The sequence below is a fragment of the Monodon monoceros genome, unplaced genomic scaffold, assembly GCF_005190385.1.
Source record: "Monodon monoceros isolate NGI ecotype Baffin Bay Population unplaced genomic scaffold, NGI_Narwhal_1 Super_Scaffold_4, whole genome shotgun sequence".
Taxonomy (NCBI): domain Eukaryota; kingdom Metazoa; phylum Chordata; class Mammalia; order Artiodactyla; family Monodontidae; genus Monodon; species Monodon monoceros.
Genome location: NW_021703781.1, coordinates 65,489,776 through 65,503,665, shown reverse-complemented (window position 1 = coordinate 65,503,665; position 13,890 = coordinate 65,489,776). Strand labels below are relative to the sequence as shown.

At 46.6% G+C, this 13,890-nt stretch overlaps 1 protein-coding gene across 33 annotated transcripts in view; it reads right to left on the bottom strand.

Annotated features, from left to right (window-relative positions):
- Positions 1-13,890, bottom strand: part of TCF7L2 (transcription factor 7 like 2) — a 197,708-nt gene that overhangs the window by 13,577 nt on the left and 170,241 nt on the right. For 16 of the 33 annotated variants that reach the window (XM_029245326.1, XM_029245331.1, XM_029245330.1 and 13 more), the window contains 6 exons: positions 11,965-12,097; positions 9,374-9,476; positions 7,291-7,377; positions 2,229-2,369; positions 1,509-1,668; positions 1,002-1,109 (listed from right to left, as the gene is read on the bottom strand). In XM_029245326.1, coding sequence (XP_029101159.1) covers positions 1,002-1,109; positions 1,509-1,668; positions 2,229-2,369; positions 7,291-7,377; positions 9,374-9,476; positions 11,965-12,097 — 732 coding nt within the window. The remainder of the gene's footprint in view (positions 1-1,001; positions 1,110-1,508; positions 1,669-2,228; positions 2,370-7,290; positions 7,378-9,373; positions 9,477-11,964; positions 12,098-13,890) is intronic. The other 17 variants (XM_029245329.1, XM_029245336.1, XM_029245352.1 and 14 more) reach the window with 3 other exon arrangements.

Below are 13,890 nucleotides of genomic sequence, written 5' to 3'. Positions count from 1 at the left end.
ATCACCCACGGCTCTGGGCCACTGACAAGAAAGAACTGGGAGGAGAAGGCTGCTACCGGCATTAAGACAGGTTTTGTTTTTCCCCGAAGAAAGAGCGGATGGTAAAAATCACTTCATGAAACCAAATGCCATGTAATAAGTATGAGGCAAAACAAGAGACATTTCATCCATTTAGCGAGGAGAGCTGGCCCAGAACTTGAGCTCCTGGGCAAAATACAAAATAAGAAAGAACGGACGAGAGCCAGTTTACGGGAAGAGAAGAACCCTGAGTGTCGCTATCACTGTGATTAGTAAAGACAACAACCCTACAGTGTTTTCTAAAACCCACGGGAGGAAATTAGGCAAATGCTGCAGCCAACAAAGAGAGCCCAGGAACACACACATCGCACAACACACACACTTTCTCCCTACCCTGTTGGGCCCTGAGTCACTTCATCCATCCTGCCAAAGGATGACTTCTACTGGCTACTTTCAGGGATATTTCCATCATGCCCCTCTCAGGATGAACTAGGCTTCCAACTTCTACTGTACCACAGCCTAAGGCAACTGTTCCATTTTTCCCTTTTAAGGGTGAAGGCCCTGCTAACACAGCTGTGAGGAAGTAAACGCTCTCCCTCGACCCCTACCCCCTGGTCTTCTCTGCAAGGCCACCCTCACTGCTAAGAAGCACACAAGCCTCACTGGGTGTATACCTGGAGCCACGTCTCTTCAAAGACATCGGCAAGAAAGTGTGAACAGCCCTAAACTGACCCCACGGGTCCCCTGAGCTGGAGCCTCATCCCTCTTCCTTGAGGAACCATCCCACGCTGATGGAAGCCCTACAGGAAGCCAGACAAAATCCTCCAATCTGGTGCTCGGGTAAGATGCTAACGGTCCCAGGACTGGGCAGACTGAATGGTAACTGAGGGCTGACTTGTGTTGGCAAGTTGTGTTCCCTTTGTCCAGATGGACAACCAACACATCTCTACAGACTCTAGTCCTGAGAAAAAGCAACCACCTACATAGTTATCCCGTGCGGACCAGCCGGGGTACAGCTGCATGTGAAGCTGTCGCTCCTTCCGGGCCAGCTCGTAGTATTTCGCTTGCTCTTCTCTGGACAGTGCGTGCCACTGGAGGGGACACAGTGGGGGGAGAGAGAGAGAGATGCAGAATCGTCACAAACCACACTGTGGCTGGGGCATGGAGAGCGCTTCCAGCAGAAATGCTATCATTTGCAGGTGCCGACAGTCTGCAGGGGCCCGGCACTAACAGGAGGGCTCAGCCAGAACCTGGCTTTTTGCCTATGTTGTTCTATTCTCGCTCTCTCTGCAGGTGGGGAAGACCAGGCTGTGGCCGTTCCGAACCTCACTCGAGTGCGGGGCTACTGGTTCCAACTCCACGCTGGCCATGGAAGGACTCAGAGTGGCTAAAGGGAAGGGACTCTCCAAAGCAGTGGGGACAGGGACATGTGCCAGCCCACCCACTGCGTCGTATTCTGGCCCTCTTCTCCCAGCGGGGGAGCCACCTACCCTTCGGCCCAGGATCTGGTTGATGGCTGCACTTTCTTTCAATGTGCACTCGGCTACAACCTTTGCTCTCATTTCCTTCATATACAACATGAATGCGTTAAGAGGTTTCTTTATGTGGGGCTTCTTCTTTTCTTCTTCCTTTTTGGAGTCCTGATGCTTTCTGGATGGAGACAAAAGAGACAGACACCACCCAATAAACAATCGCAAGGTTCAGCTTCCTCGGCAGCAGAAAGCCCACCTCCTCACCGCCTCAATACCCTAGCAGTTTGGAAGGAGAAGCGCACTCCCACTTTGGGTCTTCTCCATCCTGGAAAATGGCACAAAAACAGGTTGGGGAGGGGGGTGGAGGGGTGAGAGATTTTGTTATCACTTCCTCAAGGCTCACAGATATACAACTGTCCCAAGCTGGAGGGGAAAGCACACTGTGGCCGTTTCCATCTCAGCTGGTGTCTCTCATGCTCGCAGGACAGAGAGGGGTCAGGGACGGGGAAGTGGTTGCAAATCCCAGTCCGTCCGAGGACACAAAGAAAGAGTTGTGTTCTCTCCCCCGCAGTGGGTGCCAGCCGTGAAGCCCCGCATGGTGCATGTCTCCCTCTTTGTAAAGCTGGGTGTTTCCTGGAGTCACACCAGCGCAGCCAACCTTGGACAGAGCGCCACCACCCAGGAGCCACCGGCTAAACACGCGGCAAAAGAGAAACTGATCGGAAGGAGGACACTTACGCGCTGTGGAGTGAGCCGACGTCACTCTGGGAAGATTCCTGTTTGACTGTCGGCGTGACTATGGCCGGGTGGGGAATGCCGGTCGTGTGTAGAGTATGATGTGGTGGGACCATATGGGGGGGGAACCTAGAAGACAGAAAGCTGTGTAAATTGTCAGAATCAAAATGAATGAATGGGGAGGGATGTGTACACACAATTTAAAAAAAAGAAAAAGAAACAGCACGTAACACTCACATGAAAGCAACTCAAGGCATATAACACCTGTCAGCATTAATTAGCAATAAATTAAACATAATGATTCTTATAATGTCATTAAAGCCAATCTCCCCCTTCATTATTGCTACTGACATGAGACATTACGATTTTTAACATCTCTAGCAAAAGACAAGTTCAGCCCATATACTTGGGTGGAAAAGTAGGCTTGGACTACCTGCTGGAGATCACAGGTTTGGGGGGACATTATTAGTGACATCTAAGAAGACTATTTCCTAAGCCCTAATCAGCACTAGAATAAAAGGTGAAATCTTTTGTCGCATATAGACAGCTAAATAAAATATTAATGCGGTTGAAGCATACACACATTCTTTAACAATGCTGCGTATACCTCATTAGGCCTCATTCTGTTGATGGGAGTGCAGTAATATTTTTATTTCTCTTTTGCTGCTGTGCCCCCCCATCGCTTTGACAGGAATGGGAGAGAGTGAGGCAGAAAGATGGGGGACATCCAAATAGTTCCTATCTGGTTCTCAACACAGGCCACGGACGTTTTAAATAAGTTTGTATCAAAGATGACCCAAAGCAGTATTTTACACACACACCCACAGATAGAGCTTTGAATTCTGATCTGTACATCCTTTCCCACTCTAAAATTCTAGGGTTCCTAAATTACTTTTACTTAAAACACTGCCTATGCATTGAAAGGCCTTATAAATGATGATCAGAATTGTTAACAAAGAAAAGAGAAGTTTGTGTTTTTTCCTCTAATACTATTTATTCTTAGGAAAGTTTTTTCAGACACAGTTTAGGCCGTGAATTGGCATTTCTCAACCAGGCAAACTAGCCAGGACGTACAGAGCTAATTTTAAAATGCTCTGGGTCCATCTGCAAACTGACAACGGGATCCGACAAATAGCTCTCGCATTTTCTGATATGCTTAGAGTCACCATGATTTGTTCTGGGTTAGAAGAACCACCCTCTTAAAGGAACGAATACTACTGTAGAGAAAAGTGGGGTGAGGGACTACAAGGGGAGATTCCCCCAAAGAAAACAAAACGGAGGCCCCCACGTTCCGCCCTGGCAAGACCACGCGAGATCACTCAAGTTCAGGTGAAGGGGGGATCCCAGATCAAGCAACTATTGCTTTCAGAATAAATCCAAACCACAACAACCCCATGTACCCCCCAGGGAATGAGCACCTGTTCTTTAGGAAGCTAATTCTGCTGGGCACTGAGGTGCTAATGAGACTTTGCTGTGACAGTTATTTCACAAGGATCCTGTGCTTATCTACAAGGTTCTTTTCATATATAGACTGGAAATGAAAGTAGCTTCCATTTTACCAAAAGAATGCAGCAAATGTTCATTTGAAAAATTAAAGTCCTAACTGACTGCATCGATCAACAGAGAAAATATCAATGAATCATGCAGATTTTTGAAGGGGGCCCAGAAGCAGAGTGGACATTTGACGCAGAATTTCTACCCTGATGTGGCCCCTCTCCCATGGCTGCCTTTCCCAGTTTAAGTCAGTATCAAAGTTTGGTAACAACGGCATGGTTTTTTCATAAGAACCATGCGAGTTCTTTTAGGGTGTCAAGAAAAAGAAAAGAAAAACCCTGAGAAAGAGCGAGAAAATAAGAGAAAGAAAAAAAAAAAAGAACTTCCAATCCCACGCCCCCAAAATTGAAAAGTAAAGCCTTGGGAGGCACTTGTTTCCCAAGTTACACCCTGTTCCTTCCCAGAGCTCGAAGGCCTCCGAGAAAACATAAGTTAAGAACATGTGTTCTTCGAAGCCCTTGGGTGAAGCGGTGGGTGGAGCGGCAGCTTTTACTGTGAATTTTAAAGGCTTGACATTCCTCAAATACATATGTTCCCTTCCTGCTGAATGAGAATATGTGTACGGGGGGGGGGGGGGGCGGGACAGTGTGTGTGTGTGTGTGTGTGTGTGTGTACACCAAACACCACAGGGAGACACCACAGTTTGAGTACATTCTGGGGTGGGGAAAGATTTCCGGTGTAGCCATGAAGACTAAACACTTCCAAGTTCACATACCTACATACATATTCCTATACCTGAGAAATGTATAGCAGAGGAAGAGATGTATGTGTGTTATAAGTGTGTGTGTGTGTGTGTGTGTGTATGGGCTATACGCATACCTTCGCGTAAGAAATTCCTTTCTGCAGACAACTATCTCATGCAATGCAATAAACACCCTAAAAATTCCAAGCCGCTCGTTATATCCCCCCATCTGCTTTCATGGCTCCAAGCCAGAATATAATGATGAACCTTAACTTCTTAAGGACAACTAACTTTTGTTTCTGGCTGTCTCAGGTGCTTCTGCCTTCCTCACTCTCACTTTCCTTCACTGTTGACACGTTTCTGTTAACTGGATACCATCTGCAGGCCTTGATTTCATGCACGAGCAGTGGGATGCGTTTTCCTGTGCAACAAGCCAGCTTTGAGCTGCATTAGGTTTGTCATTATTCTCTCATTTCCCCCCTTGCACTTGTAACATTTCATCTCTTCCTGCCTTATTTTTTGTGAGCCACGGTGCACCCACATTATGGTTTATACATGATCTCTCTCCCTTTGAAGCCGGCGGATTTCAGAGCCCGCTCTCGTCAGGAGAAGAGCCTTGCGCCAATTTAGCAGGCTGAGGGCCCGGAGCTCCAACATCTCAATCTAAAGGGGGTCACAGGGTGGCACAAGTGAGTGTCAGCAAGAGCTGTTTAATTGCCAATCTAGGCTTCTCCATGGTGTTTAAAGTATAATGACCCATCACTTAATTCTGAGAAGCCCTGGCCCCGCTGCCGAAGAGAATGAATATCAAAGGGTGTTGTGGAACAGGGCAAGCTGCCTACATTCCCTATAACTGCCGTAAGTATAATAGACCCATACTTCTGTCGCCCCATTACCACAATAATGTATTTAATTTGCTGTATACTCTTTTTAACTAGCTACCTTTCATAAGGCCTACCTGGGGAATCGGCCGCCTCCCCCCTGCACCTCGAGCCCCCTAAACTTCCCTCCCACCGTTCCCTTTCTTTCCTCCACCCCATGCTCACCTCGAAATCATTGGCTAACCTCCTAATGATAATTCAATCGATAAGCTTAACCTCAATCCCTATCCTACAATTACTGCACCGCGTTTAACCTCTGGAACGCACCGAAGGAACAAACACGAAAAACAGTGCGTTCTATGCATGCTGCTTCGGAAGAGGGTGAGCTGTGGATTACAAGGTGCGCAGAAGCAGCTCTCCTCCTGGGAGGCTCCCTATTCGTTCCCAGGCTTTGCGAGGTTGTGATGACATTATTTAATGAGGATAACCTTCCTCTTCTCACTGGAGAAGAGGACCCACAAGCATTTTCCCGCCTAACCGATACTGGTGTGGATTTAGAAATTGAGATGATTTATCACATATGGGACATGGATCTTTATTAGCTCCATGATACCCATGGCATAATTACAAACGTTAGAGATGCTACAGTTGGTGTTTCTTAACGACTGTGGTTCTTACTCTTTCCTCCACCAAAATCACTGTTTTGTAAGTAGGAAAAGAGGCATCTTGGCCTGCCTTTCCAACCCTTCCTCTGGTCTTGGGTCCTCATGCTGGCTACAGAGATTGGGGGAAGAGCTTGGGGGATGGCATCTTTGCCATGTTCATGCTGATTTAATTAGGTGCCATCCGCAAAACGGATTAGTTGTTGCAGCCCATCAGGAAAGTCTAAACCTCCACCGATTTAATTAACTTGACTGAAAATCAGATGAACAGAAAATAAAACTATCATTAGGAGCAATTAGTGACTACTTAAACATACTGCTGCCAACCAGTTTGTAAATAAGCTAGGAGTTGCTGAAAAATTAGCCAGAATTAATTAGAAGGGGGAAAAGGAGAACATGGGGATTAGAAAGATCTAGGTACACGTATGCAGGTATATGTGTGTATGTATTATATATACATTTATATGCTGAAAGATATGTGAATGTACACACGCATATGACTTTTTAACTTTCAAACACTTATTAGCGCTACACAGGCCAACGTGGTCCCCACCAGCCGTATGTGGCTGCTAAGCACCTGAACTGTGTCCAGGCCAAACTGAAATATGGTGCACGCGTAAAATACACAGCAGATTTCAAAACACTAAGTACAAAAAAGGTAAAACCTCATTAGTAGTTGCTTTACAGTGATAGCATGTCAGAATGAATAATATTTTGCCTCTATTAGGTTGAATAAAATATATCATGAAAAATAATTGTCTCGGTTTTGTTTTCTCCTCCTTTTAAAAAATGTGGCTACTAGAAAACTTAAAATTCCCTATGTATATTCCCTATATATAAGGCTCACCTTCTATTTCTACTGGACACTGCTACTTCAGAGAGAGGTGTGTTTGGGTTGGCAGGGGAGTAGGGTGTCCTTTCTTATTGATGCTTAAGAGTCTGGAGCTTTGAAAAGACTGATAACCTTTCCTCCAATTCTTCTTTGTATAATAATAAACTTACCTGAACCCTTTCCTTTCTTACCGGGTTTAGGGCAACAGAGAAGTAACACTTTAAAAAGCTCTACACGTCCTAATTACTTCTTCCTGCCTTCTTAAGTTTTCCTTTTTTTTTTTTTTTTGAAATATATTGACTCAGAAATTCAACCTTGAAATTCTGCCATCATCTACCTGGGAAGTTCAGGGCAATTTTTCAGTATTTTCTAGGAGGAAAGCCTAACGCACTTTGGGTCTTATACCCTTAGAACTACACGTGGCAGCAGTCCCTGGATGGTCTGGGAGCATCTAGAGAACTTTCTGAGAAGTGACCCATGGCCTTGGTTGAATGCCCTCTTTCTTGGAACTCACCTGGACATGGAAGCGTTGACAGTCAGAGCTGTGGGGTAGGGGTGACGGAATCCTCCTGTCGTGATGGGGTACACTGGCTGACCTTGCCTACAAAGAGGGGGTACACAGTGAGAGCATGCAAACAGGGGCGGAGGTGGGGAAAAGGAAAAGAAAAAAGGAAAAGTTCTCTCTGCACAGTAAGCTTTATTCTCATTTTCTCAGAACAAAAATCTTGGGGATTGTACAGGAAGGATCAAAGGGAAGAAACACAGAACAATTTGAATACCATAAATCTGATAGGAATGGCTAATTAAATTTTATAACCTTTGCTTATGTCAATAGAGACCCTCTCCCCAAGCTGAAACTAGGTGTTTTGTTGTAATAATTAAAGGCGAAGTCTCGCTTGCTTTAATGGAGCCATCACACTAATTGAGGGCTACACATCCAAAGGAAAACAATAATGAATGTAAATTTATACCAAAATAAAGTACAGTGAATCAAAGGACTTCAGTTGCGCTTTGGGCCTCTTTCAGTATTTAGATCTCGGTGAGAAAACATTAAATTAACAGAGCTTAATTTGTAGCCTTTTGTCAAATTAACAAGTGTTGACAAGAGTTACCGGGGGGAGAGTCCCCAAGAAGAATTGTGGGTAACCAATAGACAATCACACCTCATTACAATAATTAAAAAATACAGCAACATGCAAAGTACCATCCTCATGAAAGACGCACAACTTTTTCTGACAGAGGGTTGTCTGAGTTGGCTATTCCTTTTTATCTATCCTTCAAATCTCTCTCCATCAGCTGAACGGGGCAAGTGATGACTGAGGACTATGGGAGGCATGGTCCCACCCACTGAAGAAGAAATAGGACACACATTCCCATCCACGTCCACCCTCCCTAACAAGACTAAGGAGCAAAAAATAAACAGAAACTCGGCCCAGGGCTGGTATTTAGTACAGCTACTGCATAATACAAGATGGGTTTTTTGTTGTTTGTTTGTTTTTAAAGTGTAGAATATGCTCAGCTAGAGAAATCAGGGTAGAACTGGGGGAGAGGAGGTGAACCCCTCCAAAACTGTATCTTCTTTAAGGCTATAAAAGTATGTCTTCCCCAAGACCCACACTTGAGAGTTTTACCAGGAATTATTCCTGTTAAGATTCAACACATTGTCCTGTGTTTTTTAAAGAGTAGAGATCACCGATAAACGTGGAGAAATATATATACAAAAGCGCACCACCATAAAACACATATTACACACATGCACACAAACACACACACACAGAATTCTTACGACATTAAAGGCCTTTCTACTGTGATTTTTAAAACACACACATTTTTTAAAGTTAACTAAGCAAGGTTAACGGGTGGTGCTATAAAAGCAAGCCCGGGCGACAGGAAGACAAATTGTAAAAGGCAGTTTGATGATCTGGGCGCTGCCAGGACCTAGGGTTGACAGGAAGGCCCCACATGCCGGAGTGAGGATTCCAGCTGCCCCGCCCGCTCCCCTCAAAATTAGATGAAGCACTCCACATGCAAAGACTCTCAGAGAGATGCTGGTTGAGTAACATGGAGCTTCTCAATAGACACAAATTTCCACTGTGGTTGTCAATCTTGGGAGTGATGGTTGGGATGGGGGGTGGAGTTATAACCCCCCACTCCCACCCCCAGATTTCAAAACTAGGCTGTGCCTGTACCCACTCCCCTGCTGCCTCAGTCCAATGACAGGACTCCAGTCTGGGCTGCCACCAGCAGAAGAGCCATGATCAGCTTCACAGGGGAGAAGCCCTCGGAGTCTTCTGCAATTCCCAAAGTACCTTATGGGTACCTTTGTTCACAGAGAAGAACCTAGGGCCTTTGGGGACCATGGGTTCAGAGCGCCAAGTATCAACGGCCTTTTTCTTACATCATCCACCTGAATGGCTACTGACTTGCCTGCTTTTCCACATGGCACTTCAGCAAGCAACTTCCCCATGACCTCCCACCCACTGCCCTCCCTCCCCAACTCTGTCTTCTGCGAACACAAACATACATGCACAGAATAAATAATAAGCATGTGCCCATGTGAGAAGCAAAAAAGGAAATTAAAAAATGGAACTCCTTACTGTGGTACTAACCATCCTAGCGGATGGGGGATTTGTCCTACAGCGCCGGGCGATAGCGGGTAATATGGAGATATATCTGGAGGGTGCGGAGGCCGTGGGATTCCTGAGAGAAGAAGCAGAATTTTAGGTACAAGAGAGGGAGAGAAGGAAAGAGAAACTGTCAGGTGATGGGAACAGGTAAAGGATAAAGGGAGACATTGCCTCTGTAATCCTAGCATGAGGTTCTTTTCACAATTCTGATCCTAAGAACTTGTCAGTAAGTTTCATCTCACTATCCCTCTGCCCCAGCTTGAAAAGTTTCTCTCACTCTAGACGGATCATACACTGGCTAAATGCAGACAAACTCAGAAAATGCCAGCTTGGGTATTTCTGCCTTATGTGATTGGCATGATTATTTGAATTGAAAAAAAAAAAAACAAGAGGGCTTGCCTGGTGGCGCAGTGGTTGAGAGTCCGCCTGCCGATGCAGGGGACACGGGTTCGTGCCCCGGTCCGGGAAGATCCCACATGCCGCGGAGCGGCTGGGCCCGTGAGCCATGGCTGCTGAGCCTGCGCGTCCGGAGCCTGTGCTCCGCAACGCGAGAGGCCACGACAGTGAGGGGCCCGCGTACCGCAAAAAAAAAAGAAAATATCTAAAAGGGTTGGCACATAGTAGGGGATCAAGTAATATTAAATCCCTTTGTCCTCACAACTTGTCCCTCCCCTCCTTCCTTTTAATTCTAATGACTTACCTACATGAGTTACTCCTCTGGTTTCTAATATACTTTTTGAGTTATGGCTTTTGAAAGGTTACCCGTGCCTTCTTTCAAAAAAGTTAATTCTGAATAAATGTGTCCAACTCCACTTTGAAGATGAGCTGTAGGAGACACTCACACAATGCCTTGGCATCTTATCCAAGGCAGAATCTGAACTGAACAGACCAGGAGATGTTGGAGGCCTGGTCCACTCAGTTCTAGAGCCTGGTTTTCTAGAGGACCAAGTTGCCTGCGTGAGTTAACCCACCCGCTTACTGGGTACTGCTGGACCATGGGGGCTGAGGAGTGAGTTCTGAAGGCCTGTGCCACCGCACACTTATTAATTCCACAGGAACACATCCTGCAATCAATCCTTAGAAATCAAGAGGGCTGGGAGCGATTTGGACCCAGCGGAGCAGATCCACGCAGCTCAAGTGGGAAGCAAGATGAACAATTCCTCAGAATTAAAACAGTATTGAAGGGCATGAGCTGCGTGTTCGCGGATGAAAACTATTTCATTTTTTTAAAAATTCTTTCAGGAAGCTTTTAATCTGTAAATTAAGCCTCCCTGGGTGACATTTTCATGCAGACATTGCTTTCTCTCTATTACAAAAACCGAACAGATTAGCTGGGCTTGGACCCTACACCAGGCCATTCGCACACTTGAAAGAATGTTCGCAGAGGAGAAGTAAACAGTCCGCAGACCTTAATCGTACACTTTAGGATAAGCATTTAAAAGCTGTTCCCTGTGCCACCACTATTTAAATGAGACGTTGAAGCTGCCATTCACTCGCGGAGCCTGGGGCCGGCTGGCAGCCTCCTCCAGCGGGCCAAGCACCAGGCTCGGTCCCCCACGAGCACAAAGGGGGCTCAGAAGCTGGTGAAAGCCAGCTCATGTGTGGCTTCATTCAGGGGCAGCCAAGGTGGCCTGAACAGGCAGTCTACCTCAGCTCAACACCAAACAATTCCCTCCGACAAAGTGACATGGGAATAGCCGTTCTGAATCCATCCTTCTAATTAACTAGCTGGGAAGAGAAACCAACCCCAGCCAGTGCATCGCCCAGCCAGAAAGATACACCCTTGGCCTTAGCTGTTCTCCCAAGACCACCCCGCCTTGTTTTATATCTTGTTGCAGGGGAGCTATAAGTAACCTCGCCTTCTCCCTCTCTCCTCTTTAGGGAAAAAGCACGTGGGGTGGAAAGGAGGGACAAGTATAAATGCTGGAGTAATGTGGCATCTTCTGCCTGAGACCCTATTGGTGGTTCCGTGATGCAATGAAGAAACCATGTTGGACTTGGGTCTTCCCATCTGCAAAATGGGCTTGATAATAAATACCTAGGGTATTTCAGGGGAGAAAGAACTCAAAGAAATCAGCAAACAGAATGCAGAACCCAGTGATGTGGTCCCTCGAGGCTGCACCAAGTCATCGTCAAGTGACTATAGTCCCTTAGCCACCAAGGAACTGGGGCTTCAGGGAAACACGCTGTTGGGGCTCTTACACTCCCAAGGAGCTGAGGAGGAGTCCATGACATGCCTCCAAAACTATTACTGCCTCCGAGTCTGTTTGAGGCTCTTGGAGTTATAAGCCACTCCTAAGAATACACAGCCCCTGCAGGCGTACCCGGAGCTCTAAAGAGATCCTTAGCGCTGCAAATGGACTCCTCCAAAGGGGAGGAGAGATCCACTCCCTCACCAGGCTCTGGCCTCCCTGAAGGGCTTCCTTGTCAATATCCAGGAGAGGAACGAGAGCCTCTCCATCACCACTGCAGCCAGTCCCCAAGTCAACATCCCTCCCCAGCGGGTCCTCTAGTGGCCCTGAGACCAGCACACTCTCTTTGCACCCAAGCACTCAGCCTACCTGTTTTGGGGTCTACGTCAGCTGGTAAGTGTGGAGGCGGGTTTCCCGGCGTGAAGTGTTCATTGCTGTACGTGATAAGAGGCGTGAGGGGGTGGACATGGTGAGGGTGCTGCACAACCGGTACTTTGTTCGACTGTGGGGAGGGAAAGAACAGAGAAGGGCACCGTCACGCCAGTTCCGACAGCCCAGGACTCCCGACCCTCAGGATGCCCTGACCACTCCCCACACCCTCCCAAACCTGGACTTTGTAAGATGCAGTCAACTCCGCCCACCGCTCTGGTCCATGTACTAAAATACCAGACAGCTGTGATTCCGCTCTCTGGGTAGGTGCGCCTCAGTCTTTACCTCCCCCCTGGGCCTGGCTTCCTACTGTGTTCCTGCAGGTGGCGGGGAATCTCCTACCCCAGGGCCCACGGGGAGAGACCTTCAGGAGGCAGGCAGGCTTCACAGGGGACCGGCTAGGGAAACCCTTGGTTACAAGAAACCTGGCAGGGCCCTAATCCCACCCACCCAGCCTCCTTATCCACCACCCCAGGCTCTGAACCCCTCCTGGCCCCTTAGAACCAGTGGGCAAACTACAGTCCTTTACAGACAGCCAGGATAGGATGAAAAGCCTCACTCACGGTCTGGTTGAGAGTGTGAACTTTACCAGAAAGCTCTACACTGCCAGGCGAGCACCTGCATATTTTATGCACATACAGCAGCCCAGGTTCATGAGGAATCTCATTAGGAAGTCGCGGGGAACGCTAACAGATTAACTGGATGGTGATGAATTGGGCTAATAAAAGGTATGTACGCATTTTAGAAATGGGCAGTTCTAGAAAACCAAGTACAAGGCATTTTTACGTCTGGGAAGAGTTGCTAGGTGGAGAGAAGGAGAAAAAAATAAAAAGAAAACCATTTTAAAGATTTTCCTAGTTGCAATGACCAGACCTTCCCAAATTATCTTCTGCTCCTTCCCCCACTCCAGTCTCCACCACCCCCTCCCCGGCCCACTATGAGACGCTATAACTCAGCCCAGCAAGATCACAAAGAAAAACTTAAGCTGAAACAAGCGAACTACTGGGCCATTTACCGAGAGTAATCCAATTGCAAAACACCCTATTCCCCATAGAGGATTTTCACTAAAATCCTACAACAGGGACATTTAACCAGATTAGGTACCAGCAAAGATAAAGAGGCTACTATTAGATGATGAATGGATTAGAGTCAAGTTTCATTTTAGAACGTGTCTTCATTTCCTTTTATTACTTTTAGGAAGGCACAGCTTGCATTAACATCAAGGAAAAGGAATTGCATTAAAAGAAAAGAAGGAAGGTTCAAGTGCTGCCCACTAGCGCCTCTTGAGTTCAGGGACCACCAAGCAGTTAGTTCTCTCTGTTTTCCTTCTTGTCCTTTTTTTTTTTAATGGGTGAAGAAAGAAGGGGTGTGATATAGTAAGAGTATTTCTTACCACAGTTAATTGTGGGGAGGGCGTTTTAAAAGGCTCTTCTAACTTTTTCATGGGTGTGTTTGGAAAGAAAAATATGGCTTTCCTAAATGCTCCTGGGAAAAAACACAGAAAAAGAAGCCAACACGCCCAACAGCCGGGGTTTAATGATTTCTATAAACAACTGGACACTTTCAGAGAAAGATGGTAGCTAGTGGCTCATGGGAGACTTGTATCGTGAGCTATCATTTTGCAATCACAACATCGAAATTAAAAGCACCCAGTAACACTTCCTTCGTCAGCAGCTATGAAGGTCTGCACATGGCCCAAGTCAGCTGAGTGAAGGGCAGCCACTCCAAGGCCAGTGCCAGCATCTCCTGGTCATGCACTGAGGAGTCTTTTAGGAACCATTTCTGCTTCGGACAACTTGAAAAATAACCAACAAATAAGCTCTCACTGTGTGCTGGGGTGGAGAGGGAAAAGAGCAAGAGACAAAA